The following is a 22,259-nucleotide window of genomic DNA, read 5'->3' on the forward strand; positions in this document are numbered from 1 at the left end:
TGGCTGCTTAGAAATTAAGTGTTAACGAGCAGTTGGACAGGTGTACCTAATAAAGTGGCCGGTGAGTGTATATTGGCCTATATGTATAATCACTGGGCTAAACATTTTTCTTAATTTCCACTTGTCCATTTGTTATTGCTATAACATGCTCTTTTCCCCCCTCAGTATCTGTTGCCCCCAACCTTATATACCTGCCCCAACCTGATTCCCAACCCCTAACAACCGAGGGGGGCGTGACCAGCTACGCATTTTAACAGGAGGATAACATATCCAAGTAGCTTATTCGTCCAATACAGAAGTTCAGAATCCGAACTCAGCACTTCCCACAGCATTTGAAAGCAGCATCGTCAACACAATTACAGAAACTGTGCTGTAGCCCCTTTAAGAACATCCTGGGTGTGGAAAAGGGGAAGTTTTTAGAGAGTCCACAGCCAGTAGGTTACGTCCCATTCAGCTTTGTGTTGGGCTCTTTGTTAAACTGTGGGATTTTAGAACGTGTGTGACATCTCTGTTTTAAAAAAAAAAAAACATATCTACTGACACGTAGTAAATGGTTTAATAGCGTAGGCCTACTGCTACCTTAAAAAGTAAAAATAGATTTCAAAACAAGGCGAAGGATGGAAGGAGGTTGAATGAAAGTGGGAACTATTTTGGAATGGAATGCGTCCAAATGGATTCTAGCCGCTCTTCTAATCACGACGCCGCAACAAGGAAAAAGTGGTAAAGAGGACCAGGATACAACCAAACCGGCCAAATTACAGTTCAAACAGCGCGTCAGAGGAGGAAAAGAGGGAAGTGAACCAACCCTGTGCCTCTTCGCTGATCAGCGCCCTTCATACTCGACCAGCGGCTGCCGCAGGCTCCCACGGACACCATGGTTTCTGCTCCTATAAACAGATGTGTGTGGGGTCGCTTCATCGAAGCAGCAATGACTAGTGAGCGGTAGACGAGCGTAGGCTGCGTGGCTCACGAGGACAAATTCAGTGTTTTTTGTGTCTAAAACCCAGTTGTCCAGAAGATGGGGCACCCCCCTCTGGAGTTTAGTGATTGCTATCTGGACAGTCCGGACTTCAGAGAGACTCTCAAATGTTATGAATTGGAGCTGGAGAGGACAAGCAAATGTCTTAAAGAGTTGATAAAAGATGGCAACAGTGTAATAACTGCAATCAAAGGTGAGTCTGCTTAAATCTGAGCTCTTGTTTTTAAATCAATAACAGTTTATCTGCACATTGCATGGGACTAAGGTGATGTGATGAGGCTTGACAGAGGAGCAGCATCAGTGGGGCCTTTTTTAGGGGCCTACAGGATCAGTGTGGGTGTGAGAGGCTCATTCAGGGAGGTGCTAGTGCTCCCATGGGAGAGGACCAGACAGTAACAGATGTGCAAGATGACTGGCTAGAGCTGGGCAATATATCGATATTATATCGATATTGTGTTATCAGACTAGATATTGTCTTAGATTTTAGATATCGAAATATGGCATAAGTGGTGTCTTTTCCTAGCTTTAACGGCTGCATTACAGTAAAATGATGTCATTTTCTGAACTTACCAGACTGTTGTAGCTGTTCTATTATTTGCCTTTACCCACTGATGATTATTTATCAAAAAATGTCATTGTATAGATATTTTGTGAAAGCACCAATAGTCAACAGTACAATATCGTTGTGGTATCGACATTAACGTATTTGGTCAACCATATTGTGATATTTGATTTACTTAATATCGCCCAGCCCTATGACTCGGCTCTGTTTGTTTCCAAACAGCAGCTGTCTTTCAGTGTTGCTTTTGCCCCTCTCTGTGTCATGTTGTCTGCCATATCTGCTGTAGAATGGGACCACTGGTACAGTAGTATGGAGCACAGCCAGTGACAGCAGTGTATGTGTATATCTGGGTCATTGTGGCTCCCATGAGGGCAACCACTGTTTTTATTATTTTTTAATTGCCAGTTTACCACTCAGCTATCCAAATCACCAGTGACCAGCTTTTCCTCAATTTGTTGATTGTCGATGGCAAAAAACATGTGAAATGATGGAAAGTTGAGAACTGTTCCAATATAAAAAAGAAGGATTTAAGGAGGAATTTAGAAAATGGTTATAGGCATGAACTAGCCAAGTTCCCCAAGCAGAAAGCCCTACAGTATTGATTTAACTGAGTGTTTTTTTTTTGATAATAAAAACCAGACAAAGCAGGGATAATCTATTGCCTAGACTGCATACTTGCTGCTGACGGACCCTGCAGAGGACGTCTTCCATGCTTTAGACTTTCCTACCATTTTAATTTGACGAGATTTAGATTAAATGTAAAGGATAAATAATGCTCTATTTTTTATAGGCTATTCTTTGGCAGTACAGAAGCTTTCCAACACTCTCAGCACGTTCCAGTTCGACTTCATCGGTGACTCCCTGACAGATGATGAGATTAACATTGGTAAGAAATGCAGGCATGCTCCTTTACCCAGTTAATGTGTACTAACTATTAAAGTTATGATGAGGAACTGACTTTCTAACTTGAGAGAATTCCTCACAATTTGAATGTATCAGTATAAGCCTATTCTAATGCATGTTTGCATACACTGTTTGATTCTTTTATTATCTTTTCAATTGTGTTTCCTGCATCAGACACTTAAGATAAGAATGTGCAAAGTCTTCATTCCGGTCATCATCTTTGTGTTTTCATCCCCAGCTCAGTCGTTTCAAGAGTTTGCCGGACTCCTGCAGGAAGCAGAGCATGACAGGATGATGCTGGTGGGTTATCAACTTCCTCCATGCTGACTCTGTATCCTCTGAACCCTCATTAGATATTAGGAACCACATTAACATATCATACACTAAATATTAGATCACTTGGAAGGAAACCTTTGTCCCATTCTGTTACGAATGGCTAACTTCCGGTTTGTTATGATGCAAAATCAACACCTTTTTTTTTTGTGCAGTTGATATTCCATATGACTCCGTTAATTGAAATTTGCTAGTACAAGACACATACTTCAGTATTGCCTCAGCTCGCTTGGAGGTAGTACTAAAAAAAGGGTAGTAGACTCGAGGCGAGTCGAGTAGATACCACGCAGTGGAAAAGCACCACTAGATGCTGGGTGTGTAAATGTGTTGCTTTGCTTATTTAGAGGAATGTTGGTAATGTTTTTGCTGTCAGTTCCCCTTTCGGTTTTTGGTTTTAAAACATGTTGGTACACTTTATTACTGTTTTTGTCATGTCTGATGCTGTTATTTCACACACTTTTATTATACTGTAAATACGGAATATTTTTATTCTCCGGTGTTCTGGGGTTCTATTTTAACCCATTTGATTTACTTTCATAATTCATATTGTTACTACTCACATGTTTTTCCACATCTTTCCTTGCTCAGGCACAAACTAATCTTACTTGTTTTATCCACAAGTTGTTCGCTTCAGCAATCAAGTCATGCCAGTAGGAGCAGCAGTTCCTGTTAGACTGGCTTTTCTGGATGCAGTTCTAATTGTAAAAATGGAGATCATCCAGTAAATTGTGCTTAAAAATACATTTCAAGGCTGACGCTTGAGATATTTCTAACTCTTTTCGACACTTTTGTGCCCCCACATACCCAATTTTTAGAGTGTAGAGTACATTTAAGAGAGTGTCCTACCTATGGCGCGTGCGTGCGTGCGTGTGCGTGCTTGTGCGTGCGTGTGTGTGTGTGTGTGTGTGTGTGTGTGTGTGTGTGTGTGTGTGTGTGTGTGTGTGTGTGTGTGTGTGTGTGTGTAGAATTGCACCGCAGTAATGCCGTATCCATGTTTGCCTGTCCAGGTTCAGAATGCCTCTGATCTGCTCATCAAGCCGTTGGAGAAGTTCAGAAAGGAACAAATAGGAGTTACAAAAGTGAGTGTTATTATCATAATAGAATATATAACTTCCTGAGGTGCTTACACAGACCAAACCAGTTTTTATACGCTACTTCCCCAAATCTATTTATGAATGTATGTGTGTAACATGCACCTGTTTTCAGATAAACAAGTCTCTTCTTCCTCTTTGACAGAGTCTTCAGTGTGTGAAGACATTTTATTGAAAGCAGTTTTGTGGTTGAGAACACCTCATGTGTTTCTACGGAGACTCCCAGTGTGCTCCTTCACCAATGTTATTTTTAGCTTTTAAAGTTACCAGGAAAAACTTTCTTTCCGTTTGTGCTCTGGTGATCAGAAGGGTGTTTTCCCCCGTCAGTGTAATTAATAAAAGGACACTTTCTGTCATTTTTGCTGCTATGTTGAAGATTTTTTTTAACCCACAAGTGGAATTGAAATATATAAGTCCTACATGACTTGGAACATTAAGTCATATTAAAAAAACATATGTTAAGTAACAGTTTTTTTTATGTACGACCTGTCTAACAATGCAACAAAACACTGCAGACTATGCAGAAGTATATGTATTTTGGCCCCTTTTAAAAATAATAATTTTTTTTAGGAGGAGCTTTAATCCGGGGCTTAACACCACCCAAGACAATTGTGATTGGTTTAAAGAAATGCCAATAAACCAGAGCACATTTTCCTCGTCCCCCCTAACGCTATGTGTAGTAACCAAAATGTCCTCCAGCGCGCTTTGGAGGAGCAAATCTTCAGTTAATAATTAACTCAGTTAATCAGTTTAATCTTAATTTAATTATTTCAACTGCGGTGTTTAGGTTTAAGTGGATGCATGTTTTCAAATCAAATTGTTATTTTCCTTTTTTCAAATTGTCAATTCATAAGAAATTTAATTACAGAAATGTCAGCAATATTTAATTCAGAAACGGTGTCTCCATTTCATAGTCTGCCCAACACAGATCTTCTTTTCAAATGCAATACTGCTCAGTACAGTATATATCATCTTCACTATTATAAAATGAAGGGATCTTTGACCAAAGGTGGGTTTTAATGTAAGAAGAAAACGTAACATTGGCCAACATTTTAAACGTTTTAAGCTCTCAAAAAATAGGTATTATCCTGAAAAATCCACTATTGGCCGATTTTAAATGTTTAAAAATCAGTGTTTTTTCTTGTATAAGTTTCTGAGTGCAGCTCATTTTTGAATGAGAGATAAAATTGTCTGGTGACCCTTTGTCTTTCAGTCAAGCTGTGTTAGAAGCTGTGTAATTCATTTGATCTTAGATTTTCACAATGACCACATCTGTCCTGCAGGAAAAGAAGAAGAAGTTTGAGAAAGAAAGTGAAAAATATCACTCCCAGGTAGACAAACACCTGAACCTTTCTGCCAAGAAGAAAGAAAGCCAGCTTCAAGAGGTAAAAATACAACAAGTACAACGAGTTCATCAGCTGTGATGCAGAACTAGGCGACACAAAGGTTACCGTTTGAAACTTCCTTTCTTTTTCTTTTCCTTTTTTTTACTACAGGCCGATGAACTCCTCGACAGAGAGCGAGTGAACTTCTATGAATCGTCAGTGGAGTATGTGTACCAGATCCATCAGGTGCAGGACCGGAAGAAGTTTGATGTGGTCGAGCCGGTGAGTTCTGCCTGTGGTCTCCCACTCTTCCTCTTTGCTATCACACACGCGTAACAAGAGATCTAGGAAGTAAAGGGTACAGTTCACTGTAGAAGGAGAACTTGATGATAGAGTTTTTTTTTTTTTTTATCCCATTGGTCACGTATTGTTTCTTAATGGCAGCAGTTTCTTTGTTTTAACCTTTTTTGACAGCAACCTTAGGCCCCATTTACACTCACTGCGTTGGCGGTTAGACGATCCGGCAAAAAACGCAGGTCTTCCATTCATTTTAATGGTTGTAGTGCAAAAAGACTTTCCCTGCAGAAAATCCCCGGATTGGTTTTTTTTGGGGTCTGAAAGTGGCTTAATGTATGTCATTCATGCTTCGGTTGGACAGGTACTGGCGTTTCTTCACAGCATTCTAACGCTCAACAACCTGACAGTGGAGATGACTCAGGACTTCATGCCTTACAAGCAAGAACTGCAGCTCAGCTTGCAGAATGTAAGCTGTGTGAATGTTAGCAAATGATGCCGTGAAAGAGGATTAACATCCTTTTAATGAGAATGCCCTTAAGATTCTAAAATGCTGTCTGGTTTTGCCTGCAGACCAGGAACCACTATGAAAGCACTCGCGAGGAGATGGAAGAGCTGATGAAAAGAATGAAGCATCCATCCCAGATCTGTAAAATGCACAGTTTTCTCCCCATGGAAGGTTATCTGTACTGTCAGGAGAAGTGTACGTGTACTAGATGTTTATACAGAAGATTAAGACGTGTACATGCTTGTGCTGGAACTCCCTCTGACAAGGCCTCTCCTTTTATTTATTTTTTTGTCCCAACAGGGGCTTTGGGCGTGTCATGGGTCAAATATTATTGCAAGTATCACAAGGAGGGCAGACAGCTGGTCATGGTGCCTTGTGAACAGAAGCCTACAACTAAACAGGTACTTTACTTAAAAGAAATATGTAATCATAACTACAGACGTTAACAATATCTGTAGCCAGATTATACAATCAGGCTACTAATGTCATGTTCTCCATCAAACATACCGACTTCTCTCTCTCTCTCTCTCTCTCTCTCTTTCTCTCTCTCTCTCTCTCTCTCTCTGCAGGGCACTACACAGCTGACACTGAAATCCTGCATCCGCCGGAAGACAGAGTCCATAGACAAGCGCTTCTGCTTTGACGTGGAAACTAACGAGAGGTTAGCGCAAACAAATCCGTACTCTACTGTGAGACGAGGCAACGCAAAAGCCTTGTGGGATAAATAAGGTTCAGGCGGCGAGGTGAACAGGTGGCTCACAAGGACAGAGTGTGAGGGCTAAATGGACTGTAGCCCAAATAATCCCTAAGCAACGGGCATGGGCTGGAAACAGATGGCAAACTCTGGGATGTCAGGGGGAGGAACACAACAGGCTCATGTTTATGTAAGCAGGCCATTCAGTACAACATGCATAATAGAAACCTAAGCCATAGGCTGCTCTGTCATACTGAGCGTTTTGAAATATATGAAAATACTTGCAAAGGTGTTTTTAAAGGGTTCAGGGGCTGCTTGAAGGATTCATTAAGTGCTTGAAAGTGTCTTTGAATGTTGAGCACTGCACAACACGATGAGGAGGTGGCTGTTGGATCAACTGAAGGTGGCAGTGCTGTCTAGTGTAGAAGATAATGTTGTTGTGATTCAAGATCCCTGAATGTCCCTGAAATGCTAGTACCTCACCCTGACCTTTGACCACCGGAGAAGGAGAAAACATAGGGCCTGTATATACTCTTGATATCTCGGATCATTTGTCTTTTAAAATTGTCTTAATTCCAGTTTCCACGATGCCAGCATACACGAGTGTTGAGCTGTTTCAGGTGTCCTATTCAGGTGTACTGACATGCAAGAGCTTCGAAACAAATGAGGAAAAGAATGAATATGCATGAATATCACTAACATCAAAGCCAATGTAGCTCCTAGAGAGATCGGGGTTATCTATTTAACTGTCAGTTAAAAAGTTGTGTTATAAGATTTGTTAATGTTTTTGTAGTAAGTTAATTAGTGTAGTTGGCAGCTTTAAGCCTATAAAACAGTTGTCTTTGTTAACAATTGATTCAGTAGCCTACAAGCTGTAAAAATTGGCACCAGGTATTGTTGCTTCTGCAGAAGACAGATTGCAACAATGGATTTTCATCATCTCTTCACGCTTGTCTTATTCATCTTCATTTGCTTTTTCCATCTGCAACACGTTGGGTACTAGTTACTCATAAGACACATGTCTTCTTGTGGTGTTCTTGTCATTTTGTCCACCCTGTTCTTTTGTTGAAAAATGTGTAAGCTTGGTATAGAGTTTAAAAAAAAAAAAAAAAAAACTAATTCTGTAGCATTATACATCTGACTGAAAAATTTCATTGCAACCTTTTCTTCTTTAATGGCCTTTTTTCCGTTACTGTTTCCATAGAAACACACCCGTCACTTTCCAAGCTCTTTCGGAGGGAGACAGGAAGTTGTGGATGGAGGCCATGGATGGAAAAGAGCCTGTAAGTTCCTCCCTCGTATCATCTCTCTCTGGGTTATTCTTCTCAGAGACATCATTTTTGTGAAAACTGCTTTACTGCCAAAATATCTAAAATGCAACATGGACTCTGCTACCAAGGGGAGACGTGGCTCCTGGCTATTGTGCTGACATATAAAACTCCCAAAGCCAGTTTCCTTTTCCAATCCGTAGAGTCAATCCAAGTCTGTTTAAAATCATATCTCCTGAAATGTTCGGGTAGTTAAATCTGTAATCACAACCTTGTTTTTTTGCAGAAGTTTTTAAAATATCATGATTTTTGTCATGGACAGAGAAAGAGGAAGAAATGACAGAAAACTACATTGAGTTTTAAGTAGTGCACTGTTTAAAATCATGTGTATTTTTTTAAAGAAAATAATATATTTATTTATTAAATCCATCATGTGAGAAACATGACAGCTCAGATCTGACGGTTGTTAGGCAGTATGTAGGCATGGGTGATCTCGTTATGGCTTCTCTTTGAAAAATGTGTGAGATGCAATGAAGCTTGTTAGACACGCAATGCCATCAGTGTGCAGCTAAATGATGGCACCTGGGTAGTCTCGCTAGCCCCGTACAGCATAGCTGAATTCACACCCTGCCTTTTTTTTTTTGTTAGCTCTTACAATCATTTTTAGGTGTTAATGGAAAAAAAAAAGTTTGCTCTGGCAGCACGGCGGCTCAGTGGTTAGCACTTCTACCTCACAGCAAGAAGGTTCTGGGTTTTAATCCAGGTCGTTAGCGGCCTTTCTGTGTGGAGTTTGCATGTTCTGCCCGTGTTTGCGTGGGTTTTCTCCGGGTGCTCTGGCTTTCTCCCACTACAAAGACATGTTACAGAGACATGCAACTAGGACTACATTTGAAAATTAGCTGACTGGCATTTTACATAAATGGTAATTAATGTGCATTGTCCTAATCAAAATAAATACATCTATCTACCTGACAAACGGTGCTCCCAAGGTCAGTCTCAGTATTCAGCCGTTTTGAGGCAGGGAAATACCAGATAACCTTACTTCCTCTTTTGGGTGTAATTTTGTAATCTTTTTGTTGTTGCTCTCTGCAGTTCTTGTCAGACCTCTTTCATAATGGTTATAGTTTAGACGTAATGCTGGATGTCGTGTGAGACAAAACAAATAGACCATCACTGTCGGAGGATGTGAAAATAACAAAAAGCACACTTTTCAGTGCCCTCTTCCTGTGCAACTTCCCCAATGACTTCTGTGTATTATGCACATTTCATAAGAGGGTTTCCACCCACTCTGCCCAAATATTTTCAAGCAAAAATCCCCTGCATCACACTGCTGCCAGGTCTGCAGAGTCTCCGACAAGCATTAACTTTGTGGTGTTCTGAGTCTGTTGACTTCATTACACTCTGAATGCACTTTAGCCTTTAGAATAGCTGAAATATAAGGTGCAGTCATGTGGGCACTTTGTTTTAGCCCCATAGTGCAGCAAGTCGATGCATAATATGTTTTATCAGGTTTCTGCACATCTGTTGAAAAGTTCTCATTCTCTGCTGTCTTATTGTACGTCTCTTGAGCCTGGAACTTTCTCTACCAACATGCTGATTTTGTTGAACGTTTAATGTACAGTGTTAATCTTGTACTCTAGTAAGTAGCATTTCTTTCTTACTGACAAACAGTAGACACTAAAGCTGAAAAGATGAGGATTTGCTACAGTACCTTGTTTTATATGGTAGCTTACTGAATTTATTGCAAGGCTTGGTTGAATTCTAAAGGATTTGCCATAACAACCGCATCTCTTTACTTTATCCCTTACATATTTTGGCTTTTAGACTGTTGGTCAGAGAAAGGAGTAATTTGAAGATGTCACTGAGAGTGACCAAACGACTCTCCATTTTATCTGCAGATTTAAGTGAATATAAAATGAATTCTCATGAAATAATCAATCCCATGGCCTGATAGTGGTATTGGACGCTTAAACCGGCAGTGACAACAAGCACTGGTCTCTGCTGAAGAGTCCTTGAACGTGACTCTGCTGTGCTTTCTCTCACCCTTACCTCTGACAGCAGTTAGTGAGGAGGGGCACAGAGTGAACAAACTGAAAACAGAATCAGCTATTTTGGCCGAGTAAAAAGACAGTGCTTTTACATAAGAACTACTTTGAGTTGGATGTGCTGGAGACTATGCCTCTAGTCACGTACTGGCTTTAATAAGACTTCTTTTCATTTCTTTGGTTGTTTTTGATTCCCAAACTTTCCTGTTTTCCACCAGTTAACAAGACACACATTCTGTCCCCTCATCCTTTTTCCTCTGTTTTCTCCGTTCCATTATTATTATTTTCATGCAATTTAAATCCGCTTACATAAAGTAAACTTAACTGGAAAATTGTGTCCCATAAGCTATCCGCGAAGCTTTCAAAGTATCTAGGAAGTAGGTTTCAGGGGAATAGCTTTGTGTCCTGCTGCCATCAAGTTTCATCAAGTGTCTCTCATTTTAGGTTTTCAGAAAGACACGTTCATTAATCATGCAGTAGACCAGCCATACGTTTTTCCTTATGTTTCACAGTCCTCAATTTTCTTTTTTCCTTTTATATTTAATTTCAGATATATCATTCCCCAATTCACAAGCAAGCAGAAAGTAAGTCAATCATCATTACCCTCAAAGTCTTACGTTGTGATGTTGATGTTACAATTGAGTACATCTGTATTACGGTTTTTAGATGTGTCATAAAATCATTATTTGATCTTGAATCTGCTCATTTTTCATCTTTTTTACATCCACAGTGGAACTGAATGAGATTGGATTCAAGTTTGTGCGAAAGTGCATCAACTACATTGAAACAAAAGGTAAAGGGTCCTAGTAGAGGTTTATCCCAGCTGTCTTTAGTTCTGGTAATTCCCCTACTTGCCCTGAAGGAGGCGTAGTTGAGTCATAGGTCACATGTTCCACACCTGCAGGCTGCTCTCAAGGAATAAATGTCCTTGATTACAATACTAGTGATCTGAAAAGACAGTCTTTTTCAAATTGTACATAATTTTAATCATCACATCTTTTTTCCTTCGTTTTTTCTTCTCCATGCCTTCTAAAATTCAAAAGCCAAATAACTCAACTCTCTCCTAAAGGAAGATGTTAGTCTCATAACTCTACAGTCATAATAATAATTTTCTCCAGTAGCGTGACTCATTTTACAAGAATAGAATGAAATACTCAAGCCATAAGCATGTCATTTGACTCATGAGCCAAGCATGGCATGTTGTTCAGTATTAAATCAATAAATTTAGCATTCACAATCAGGAAAGAACATCTGTATCTTAATTCTGGCTCATTTAGGCTCTGAAGTCAAGCATGTGGGATATTTCAACCACCTTGTATTTGTCCAGATTACACTCCTTTTTTCTACCTTGCCATCTCCTCTTTCCAGGAGTAACACAAGAAGGAGTGTACAGAACAGTTGGCAGCAACATCCAAGTGCAGAAGCTTTTAAATGCCTTCTTTGGTAAGGATATAAGCCTGTGAACATGTTTTAAACCTGTCCATTCTCTGTGTTTCTTCCTTTTGTGAAACAAAAAAGAAATCAACCTCTTTGCAAAGCTTGTCTGTATCAATGGCGAGGAAACATCAGCACTGCTCCTGCTCTAAAGTGCTCTACGTTAAAGGGGCTATAAATTAGATTTGTATACAAACGATGGATCAAATGACTCTGCATTAAAGGTGGCGCTTGTAGTGGCAAACCAACAAAGAACTGTCACTCAACTGTGCTGTTCCCTTCAACTCAACTTCGCTCTATAGAGTCTTTTAAGGCATTGCTTGGCCAAAAATCAGTTATTGCTCCGGATATTTTACACAATAACTGATATTGACTGGTTTGATTGGCCCTGCAGTCCCATGTCGAAGTGTCCTTGGGCAAGACACTAAACCCCAAGTTGCCCCCGATGCTGCGCATCGGAGTGTGAATGTGTGTGAATGTTTATCTGATGAGCAGGTGGCACCTTGTACGGCAGCCCCGGCCACAGTGTATGAATGTGTGTGAATGGTGAATGTTTCCTGTTTGACGTAAAAAGCGCTTTGAGTAGTCGTTAAGACTAGAAAAGCGCTATATAAATACAGCACATTTACATTTACATTTACATTTGCTCCTTTCTAGACCCTACAAAGCCAGGAGATGTGGATCTCCACAGCAACGACTGGGACGATAAAACCATCACAAGTGCACTGAAGTTTTACCTGAGGTATGGTTGTGTGTGAGTAGATGCATGTCACACAGACAAAGTTGGTTTTGTGTAGGAACACTGTGTAGTTCCACGTCTACTGCTGATTTTTTTACTGACAATGTTGTGATGATCAATTCTGCATGTCAGTTTTGTATTTTATCTTCAAGATACATTAAATATAAAGGATTTAGGTATTTTCTAAGAATCTGCTCGATTGTATGTCCTGTGTATCACAGCTGCAGCTTTGACAGAGGTTGCACTTTCTATTGTAATTTCTTTTCTTTTGTCTGATGTTACACACACACCTAAACAATTGCAATGCATGTGTGTGTGTGTGTGTGTGTGTGTGTGTGTGTGTGTGTGTGTGTGTGTGTGTGTGTGTGTGTGTGTGTGTGTGTGTGTGTGTGTGTGTGTGTGTGTGTGTGTGTGTGTGTGTGTGTGTGTGTGTGTGTGTGTGTGTGTGTGTGTGTGTGTGTGTGTGTGTGTGTGTATTTATCTGCAGGAGCTTGTCTGAACCTCTGATGACCTACAGTCTACACAGAGACCTTGTGTGTGCTGCAAGTAAGATGTGTTTTGGAAATGATCCAGCTCTAAGATTAAGGACTTTTGTTAACATCTTTACACTTTATTGGTCTCCTTTACTCTTTTCTCTGCTCTAGACCTACCAGTAGAATATGTCTTAAACAAATACTAGGACGGTTGTATCTTGATTATGTACTTGTGCCCAAAATGTGTCCTCACAAGTTAGCATGCAATAGAGGAAAACAATTCCTCCACTGCATGCACGCTTATTCATTCTGTGCGTAAAGTACCCAAAGTCTACATACTTTTGTTCTGCAAAGACGAGACAAATTCTAACATTATGTGTGCATGGAAAACACTGTTTGTGTATGTGTTTTGCTTAAACGTAGTATTTTCTTGGTTTAAGGATATGCTTCATTTAATTGACACAGATTTCTGAGATTGACTCAGATAACATTTGTGGTTAGATTTCAGTTAATCTTTTCAGATAGTTTCCCTATATTGTTTATCTCTGCATCAACAAGGATTCAATTAAATTACATTTTATGTATAGTATCAATTCATAACAAGAGTTATCTCAAGACACTATACAGTGTATAGCACAAGGATGAGCTTTGCCGGGATAAAAACCTGGTAGTCAGGTACAAATGAGGCATTTGTGCATCAGTACTGGGCAGGCTGCGGGTTTAACAGTTTAACAGGCAGCACTTGGAAGAAATCTGAGTCTCCTGCTTGTTTTTATCTGTCACACAACATTGTTGTAAAATTGTGGAGGACAGTGAGTTTAATTGAATCAACCTTATTCTGTCAGGATGTTACAGTAACACAAATGGTGGCTTTAGTTTCCTGGGAATGTCATTCAGTAGTTGATGCGTGGGGGCTTCTCATTAAATGGCCTGGGGTTTGGTTTGGAAACTTTCTTTTATTAGTGTCATGCCCTTGCAGTGAATGCCTGTGGCCTCTTCCATATTGTGTTTAAACATTTCATGCTTACATTTAACTAAATTGTTTCTGTTATTCATCCCAAATATTTTCAGTGAACCTTAATTTAAACTAAACTGCCTTTTATATAAATTAAAGCATATAAAAGCAGTGATTTCCTTACCTACATTTTGTGTGGCCTTTGCATTGCAGAGTCAGATAATCTGGATTTTCGACTGAGTGAGATTCATTCTCTTTCCTATAAACTACCAGAGAAGAATCGGGAGATGTTGGAGATGTTAATCAAACACTTGGTCAAGTAAGTGCCAGCATACATTATTGCAATATCCTGTTTTTACTGCTCCCACAGGACCTTTTGCTCTCTTTCTAAAATGAGCTGAGATACATGAGTAACTGCCCTGTTGCCAACAGGTAAGTTCCATTTTATTCAACCAAACTTGATGTATGTTCACAGTGTGTGCAGTCACAGTGAAGAAAACCGGATGACCCCTTCAAACATGGCTGTTATCTTTGGACCCACACTGATGAGAGCAAAGGAGGAGACTGTGGCGGCCATGTTGGATATCAAGTTCCAAAATATTGTTGTTGAGATTCTGATTGAGCACTTCAAAAAGGTATGTTCAGCCTTTGTCCGGTCTGAGACAAAAAAGATTAGTTAGGAAAAGAGTTACATGAGAAGATTGATACCACTCTCGTCTATGGGAGTGGTCTTAATCTGCTCATGTCACTCTTGACAAGAAAGCAAATAAGTGTATTTACCAAAATGTTAAAAAATGTATTCATTTTTAATGTGATTTTCTGCGGAAGAAGCATTAATTTGCCGTTGTTGTCGTGTCATTTATTCAATTACAGGCTGTAATATCAGCCACCACCAAACCAAAGTGTTACTGTCACTTTTTTTCAGATCTTCAGTTACATGCCAGAGGACAGCACTTCCCCACCTGTCCCTCCTCCGCGGATCACCCCGAGAAAGCGGCAACCCATCACAATCTCCAAGCGGCCACCTCGTGTTTATCAAGCTCTTGGTCACGACCACTTCCACACAGAGAGTAATTACCTGCCTATTTTGGCTTAATCGTCATCATCATCCTCATCATTATCCCACCCTACCTGGGCTGAATGAACTGCTGTTTTAGTCTACTGTTGTGTGTGTGTGTGTGTGTGTGTGTGTGTGTGTGTGTGTGTGTGTGTGTGTGTGTGTGTGTGTGTGTGTGTGTGTGTGTGTGTGTGTGTGTGTGTGTGTGTGTGTGTGTGTCAAATACCATTCCAAAGAAATATTACATATTTTACTTAGAATCCTTTGATTGTTTGGTAAAATATGTGAAATCAAAATCTATTTATTTTCTGTCTCTATTCTTAAGTCTTATCCTTTATTGTTCACAGCTAACTGGTGCTTTTTTTATTTCAACAAATAAAGGTTTTCTACTTAACATTTTGTATCTCACCTTATTAAAGGCCTCCGGCTAAATCCTGTAATTTTCAGTTTGACCCCCTCGTTAAGTGGGTCTGTCTCCACCCTTCATCCACTGTGGAACAGAGATTTGTAGCACCTGCAACTCGTTCTTCCTAGCACTGTTTGTATTACCAATTTAATGATTAATGGATGTTTTTACATTCAATGCTGTACTGTGATATGCATGTTGTTTTTCTTGCACATTGAAGATAATGTGCATTATTTCATGATTTCAGAAAACGATTTTCATTTGACTGAGGCCTGAAGTTACTGTACTCAGATATAAAGAACAACATCCCATTCTTTTTTTCCCGTGTTAAGCTGTTGTCAACGCCAAGTAATCAATACCTTGCATTAATTGGGATGTTGTTTCTTTGCAACAGATGGCCAGAACAACAGCTCTGTTGTGGGCGGGGAAGTCTCAACAAACCCTGTTCCCCTGCAGCGGGCAAAACCTTTCAGCTGTGCTCCACTGGTTCCAAGAGAACCTCCTCCGAGACTAGCATTGATACCGAGACCATCTTTCCGTCAGGACAGACACTCAGACTCTGACTCTGGCAAGATAGACAACACAAGGCAAAAGCCAGATTCTTCTTCAGCAGCAAATGGAGAGTCTGGAGTCTACGTGAGCAGAGTACCATCCTTTCAGAGCAGAAGACCACCTCCTAAAGGCACACCAGCCAACGTAGAAGGTATGCTTTTAAAGAAGGGAAGACAGGGATAGTGTAATGTGGAAGGCAAAGTCGTGATGTGTTGGTCAGGTATTTTAGGACATGAAAAGGTCATAGATGTTGTCTGCCAGCTCTTGAGTTACAGCTCTCATTTTCCCTTTATCATGTGGCTACATCCAGTCCTTAAAAAAATAAGTCTTATATCCTTTGGATTCGTTTTCTTTTAATGTTTTTATTGTAGTATTATTGTGTTGTGTTGCTTTATGATGTGGGCCGACCCAAGTGTCTTTTCTAGTTTAAGACCAGCGCAGTTGTCAATTTCCCCTCCCGCACCCACGTCATTAAAATAGAAAAAGCACCTGCTCCAATCTTTGCACCCATGGGTGTGCTGTTCTTACAAGGAGGTGTGTTCAGGTGTATTGCTATCTTGCGGCAACAGTAAGTGATCGCACCATTGACAAACAAAAACCTGGTCTAAAGTCAGTAGCGCAGCATTTCATTGTTGTTTTAAAATATCCCTTAGCTCGTGCACAGCGTGGCCTAATATGTTTGTCATGCACACAGGGAAGCACAGCAGCACACACACATGCAAAAGAATAAAAATATTACAAATAAAAAGATTACGGTGCAAATCTGCCATCGTAATAGCAATGAGCCAAGGTACAAATGCCCCTGACTTTTAAAGGAATGGGAGATGACATTCTGATTGGTTTATTGCATGTTATGCCCAAAACACACCTGTTAATAATGAAGACACTAAGTACAACCCTTTTGAACAATGAGCCTGGGACACAGACCCTTTTTTCTGCCGGCTAAAATAGAAAAAGTGGATTTGGACACGCCCTAAACGCACCTGCCCCGGGCGCTTCACGCTGTCCGCTCAGATTGTTAAAATAGGACCTAAAGTCTTATTATAAGATTTATTTTTTCCAAGAAAATATATATAGTTATTTGAGCATGCTCCAACTCTCAGCATCTCAATATTATAGTGAATGTTAAAATGTGTTTCCTTACCTCTTGACACATCCCAACCCTTAATTTTGCTTTAATGTTTTTTGTTTTATTTTTCAGGAGATTCTGATGCTCTGACCCGAACCAGGTCCACAGAAAAACATACCATTTGTAGACCCCCTGTCAGGCCTCCGGAGCCGCCCTGCAGAAGCCCCGCTCCACAGAAGACCCCGAGTGCAGCCAGCAGCGAGAGCTCAGCAACATCCTAGTAAGTGCTCTTCAGACATCCAAAATAGGTATATGTATGTTGCAACTTTTTTGAGATATTGTTCAAGAGTTTCAATAAATATCCAATGAAACAGATCTAAATGATAACTTGTGTATCACTATAGGGACATTTTTCGATCATTTTGGCTGTGTTAAAGGTGCAGTAGATAATACTTATAGAACTAACTTTCTGTCATATTTGCTGAAACTGAGCATATCTTCGAATAGAACTAGAGGAAATAGGTAATTAAAAAAAAAACAGCACTTCTGGCAGCACCTACAGCCTGTAGGGTGATTTGCAAAAATCAAGTTGTTGATATTAAAAATCCTTGGCTAAGACCTGTATCTTCACAACCCTACCTACACCTTTAATGCATATTGCATACATTTTACCAAGGGTGTGAGTTTTTGTTTTTTGTGTTTTGTTTTACATCCGCTCTAATGATAATTTGAAAGTACACTGTGTAGCCAAAATACAGACAATCAGACCTGGAATGGCAACAAAATAATGTTGCCATTTAAAATCAATAAAAAACACAATTTTTGATTCCACAAAACAAAATCCTTCAGCATAAAATCATGTTTTCATTATTTCCGGCTTCCAGTCTAAAGCTTCAAAATTGTAGTTTTTACTATTTTCTACCAGATTAATCAATTTTCTCATATTTGCCCTATGGGAAAATCCATGCTATTTCCTCCCAAGTGTTATTGCTGCTATAGAGCACTGTAGTGTTTGATGCTATGTCAAATCTGTGTTGTTGCTTGTTATTGACAAATCCCAGACTGAATAAATAAATAAATATTTTTTACAATCTGTTATCCCAAGATGAGTAAACAATGGACTACTTGTATGTGAAAGGGTTTTCTTGTAGTGATGAAAACACAGACAATCACCTGATTCTGCAGTTCTTTCCTGCTTTTTGTGGATCTTTCAGCTCATTGTTTGGTTTTTACAGTCCCAAACTTTACTATTTTGTTTCACTCTTCTCACCATAATTTGTTCAGACGCAGCAGGAAGCTGTTTTCTAGGGTAAAACCTCTAAGAACCTACTGTTCGCTACCTGAAAAAGTTAGCAAATAGCTGGTGAACCTAGTTTAGCAAAACTAACTAAATAAAAAAAACTAAAAAATTAGCTATTTCCCTCAGGAGATGGTAGAGCCCAAACACAGAGGTAAAAAAGGAGTGAACATTTTACCTAAATACACCAGGTGGCCAAAAACAATACACACACACATTGACTTTAATGAAAACCTAACTACTACGGCAGCTGTTCTGCAACCGGTGGAAATTAGGAGGGACATGAGTGGCTGCTCTTGGCTTTTGTAGATAAGAACTTAAGAACCCTATACTGTAAGCAGGAAGTGGAGTATAAAATGTGCACAAAATAATATGTGTTAACTGATGGATCACAAAGGATTTAATACAGAATCTCAGCTATAGGATTAATCATATGTTTATCCACAATACAATTATGTCGGTTTTCTACTTTCTTTTCTGCAGTGTTGCCTCTAAAACAAAGTTTTTTGAGAATGCCTCCCGGCACGTTGGCAGGTATGTTAAAGCCACTTGTTTTGTCTGTGCTCCAGTTTGTCCTTTTCTTTCTAATCAGACATGCATGTTTTCACGAGACAGTAGCTGAAAGTTCATAAAAACACAAGTTAGGCTCTTTGGACACACACGTCTTCTCTTTATTATTTTCTTGAATGGTCCAAGTTCAGGTCCTTGCTGCACTTTTTGTACATGAAGGAAGCCTGTAAATGAAAAAAGCCTGAGTTGAAAGAGTTTGGAAGTTGGAAGTTTTATCAAATCTTTTCCTTTGTTGTAATCTATCAGTGTGACGTACAGTTTACATTAACATGTGGCCTCTGCTGACGTATAAAAGTCTTGTTTGGCCTTTGGACATAAGCACAGATTGTGACTTTATTGATTTATTATATCCCACAGCTGTATGATATGAATGTTGAATATTGTGTGTGTCTTGTGGTTGAGCTGACAAGCCATGAATGGATTTGTAATGTATTGTTTTTTTTTCTCTTCTAATTTAGTCCACCGGCCTCTCCACCGTCGTCATCAGCAGTGACACATGTAAGAAAAGAGATGAGATTTACTGTGATTGGGGCAGATTACACTGCATAAAAATACTGAATTAATTGCAGAGTGTTTTCATACTTGAGACAGACTTGTTTGTTTTGTTTCCACAGAATTAAAGTGAAGCAGACACAGACCACATAGTTTGACCTGTTTGTGCTGATCAAGCAGGAGTGAGTCACCGTCAATGAACTCAGTTACCTTATCAGTATACTGAAGAAGTGGCTCTTCTTGGAGCTAAATGGATGTATTTGATTCAATTTGATTTGTAATAGCAATGGTGTTGGAAGGCATTCAAGGCTTTTGAATGTGCTTGCAAAATAGTTGTCTGTTATTGATCATTATTCCAACATACGGATGGAGATAACAGCTCTATTTCCCCCTTGTTTCATGGCAACTGACAATTTTGTCAGATAATATTACAATATTTAGTGATTTTACATTATTAAAAAGGGTTAATGGCCAATTTTGTTGGAGGGAACTAACTGCCAAAACTAGTAATGACAGCTTACTCTTCTGGTCTACACTCGTAACACTAAATTTTAGCATTATAAAATAGATCTGCCAAAGAAGACTAATTTATTAAAAAGATGTAATCATGATTAATTTGAAAATGTGAAATATTAGTTTTAATATTAACTTCTAGCTTTTATAAAATGGACCATGCAATGTAAAAAGGAGCTGGATGACGCATCATTTTAAGATAAATCAATTGAGTAATTATTTCTGTGAAAGCTATTTTAGTTGGTCCGTTTTAAAAAGACTATAAAGGTCAAATTTATATCATGAATGTCAGTTGAAACACAACGGCGTCATTCAGCCATGGGTCTTTTTAGGAGGCTTTACAAAAAAAGTATTTTGCTGTGTTTCATTCAGAGTAGTTTGAATTTAGATTATGAATTTGATGCTAGTTTTAACAGGGAATTCTTGAACAAGATTCACTACCAGTGTACATTCCCTCACTTCTTAACTAATTTAGGTTGGACTGGTTGCACAGGAGAGTCCTCAAAGTTTAAGTGAATTTCTTACAACACAAATAAATTGGTGGGATTAAAAAAAGCAAGTTAAGTCAAATAAGAATGAAAACTCATCAAAACTGTCACAATATGTAAAAATAACACTTCAGTGTTTTGTTCTATTACTTTGTTCTTAAAATAATTTACCCTTGTTTGTTTTTGTTTTTGATAACCCAACTTGAAAAATGTAGCTGTTGTCTGGTTGGATTAATTTTCAGAAAGGAAAATAAACATGAAACGTTCTTAACATGACCCATGAATATTTTTTTTTAAAAGAGCTGTTTTAAGCGTTTTTTTTTAAAAGGTTCACTACTACTTAATGTGGTGATAACAGGTCTGTAATCTAACTTAGTGTCGATCCATTTATGCCATAAAGGTGAGACAGTTAACAAATGTAATAATGCTAAAATTAGACTATAAAATGTTGTGAGCTTATCTTTTTGTTCAGTCAAGAAGAGTTTTCAGAGTGCTAACATAAATAAGCAAGAAATATGAGAAGGGTGTATCATCTCAGTATAACTTAATGTTGGAACCATTTTAATGTAATTAAATAAGAACAACTGTTTGGCCAGAATCCAGATAACATGAACATTTTCATTCATGTTTCTGGCCACTTGCTTTTCTTTAACAGGCAGGGTGGTTAGGTAAATCTAAAAAACAAACATCTCATTTAGTAGCAATTTCTGTAGCAACCAGCACTTTTTTTGTGGCTAACTGGGAACTTGCTGCTCAAGGCCCGTGTCCTAACCACTCGGGTATCAGGTCGCCATGAAAGTTTAAACTTCTGACATATTTGTTAAAACATCCAATCCGAAGCATGCATGGGAATATGATGGACCCCAACAATGAACCCTGTAGATTCCCAAACAAAATATGTCTGCAAATTATGAACTGTTGCACACTTTATGTGTGCAGAAAATGTTTGATTGGAAAAATGTCCCAGTGTCCCCTCTGCCATGACATTTATAATTTCCCAAAAGAAAATTAAGGCCTGTGCTAGCAGCTCTGAAAGCATATAAACGGACACAGCAGTGGTTTGAGCAAAATGCATGCTACCATGTTCATCATGACATTGCTGATGTGGCTGATGCTAAGCGGTGACCTTTATCATGTTCGCCATCTTAGTTTAGCTTGTTAGCATTCTAATTTAGACAAAAAATAAAGTGGTGGGTACATTGTAATGTTTACCCGATGATGAGGGCAGATAAAAAGTCGGGATCACCAAAGTTGTTCTAATTCATGCTAAAAGGAACATGAACAGCTGAATAAATTCTTAATAACCCAACCAATAGCCATTGCCACAAATATCATATCAAGTAAAGATTAGTAAAGTGAGACAGATTTATTCTGTGGGATCATGGCAATCCATTCAATAGTTGTTGTTCAGTCAGGACCAAAGTAATGGATCCATTGGCATTGCCATCCCTAGAGCCATGCTGCTAGCATGCCTAATAATAAAAACAAATCTTTCTCTTTTTCATGCAATACATTTCTTTGCTTAGAAGTATTTCAATGTCTCTCATTGTCTCCCTCCAGTCCATCCCCTGTGGTGTTGAATACTTGAACAAACCTCATTTAGCCATCTGACTATGACGGCGTTCTTTTCTAAAAACCCAACCGTACTGCCTTTGAGGAACATAATGACTCATGCATCATGATTCCATGAGGTTTGACCTTTAGTCACTTTAAAATATTCCCTAACCCTCAACAGGAAATCGGCTATCTATATTTTGAAGTTAGAAGATATTCTCAACATACAACTTCACAACAGTTCCTACAGTAGCATTATGCACTCAGTGGTTTAGTATAACCACCATCTGTTTTATGAACCTGTTTGCAGTTGGACATTGTAATGTTTTTGGCATCCCCTCCTCCAGTCACAATCCAACCTTCACTAACTCCTTGTCTTTATTTGAAATTTAAAGCTATAGTGCGTAGTTTCTGTCGCGCCGATGAGGAATTCTAACTAATGACAGCAACACTGTCGGTGGGACTACAGACAAGCCTTCCGTGATCGCACACTCGCCCCCAACCTATCGTGGGCAAGTCAGCAGACGCCACAATCTTCTAAACATAGCCACACTGAGAAATACAGAGAGAGTTTTGTGGAGCTGATTGTCTTTATAAGCTTTGTAGCAATTCATTTGGCGATGGCTTAAATGTAACTGACAATCATTAATATCAAAAA

At 39.1% G+C, this 22,259-nt stretch overlaps 1 protein-coding gene across 3 annotated transcripts; it reads left to right on the top strand.

Moving 5' to 3' along the window:
* The first annotated feature begins 436 nt into the window (after nucleotides 1-436).
* LOC117955150 (oligophrenin-1-like) lies at nucleotides 437-20,323 on the top strand. Of its 3 annotated transcripts, none has more exons than XM_034889388.1 (24): nucleotides 437-1,172; nucleotides 2,332-2,427; nucleotides 2,683-2,744; nucleotides 3,785-3,856; nucleotides 5,152-5,253; nucleotides 5,365-5,475; nucleotides 5,852-5,956; nucleotides 6,061-6,190; nucleotides 6,296-6,396; nucleotides 6,565-6,656; nucleotides 7,894-7,972; nucleotides 10,553-10,586; nucleotides 10,733-10,795; nucleotides 11,371-11,445; nucleotides 12,094-12,178; nucleotides 12,663-12,721; nucleotides 13,817-13,922; nucleotides 14,079-14,238; nucleotides 14,529-14,673; nucleotides 15,461-15,769; nucleotides 16,820-16,967; nucleotides 18,468-18,518; nucleotides 19,013-19,064; nucleotides 19,169-20,323. In XM_034889388.1, exons 1-24 carry the CDS (start codon nucleotides 1,019-1,021, stop codon nucleotides 19,172-19,174), a joined length of 2,397 nt encoding a protein of 798 aa, XP_034745279.1. In that variant the 5' UTR covers nucleotides 437-1,018; the 3' UTR covers nucleotides 19,175-20,323. The 3 variants fall into 3 exon arrangements, with proteins under 3 accessions (XP_034745279.1, XP_034745281.1, XP_034745280.1); XM_034889389.1 differs by having other exon boundaries at nucleotides 1,019-1,172; nucleotides 19,013-19,052; XM_034889390.1 differs by lacking the exon at nucleotides 18,468-18,518.
* Nucleotides 20,324-22,259: the final 1,936 nt, after the last annotated feature.

This window comes from Etheostoma cragini, chromosome 13 (assembly GCF_013103735.1).
Source record: "Etheostoma cragini isolate CJK2018 chromosome 13, CSU_Ecrag_1.0, whole genome shotgun sequence".
NCBI classification, from domain to species: domain Eukaryota; kingdom Metazoa; phylum Chordata; class Actinopteri; order Perciformes; family Percidae; genus Etheostoma; species Etheostoma cragini.

Coding starts and splice junctions, on each gene's coding strand:
- LOC117955150 (XM_034889388.1), top strand. CDS start 1,019: ATGGGGCACCCCCCTCTGGAGTTTAGTGATTGCTATCTGGACAGTCCG. Junction 5,957..6,060: donor TGCAGCTCAGCTTGCAGAAT/GTAAGCTGTGTG, acceptor TTTTGCCTGCAG/ACCAGGAACCACTATGAAAG. Junction 14,674..15,460: donor CGACCACTTCCACACAGAGA/GTAATTACCTGC, acceptor TCTTTGCAACAG/ATGGCCAGAACAACAGCTCT.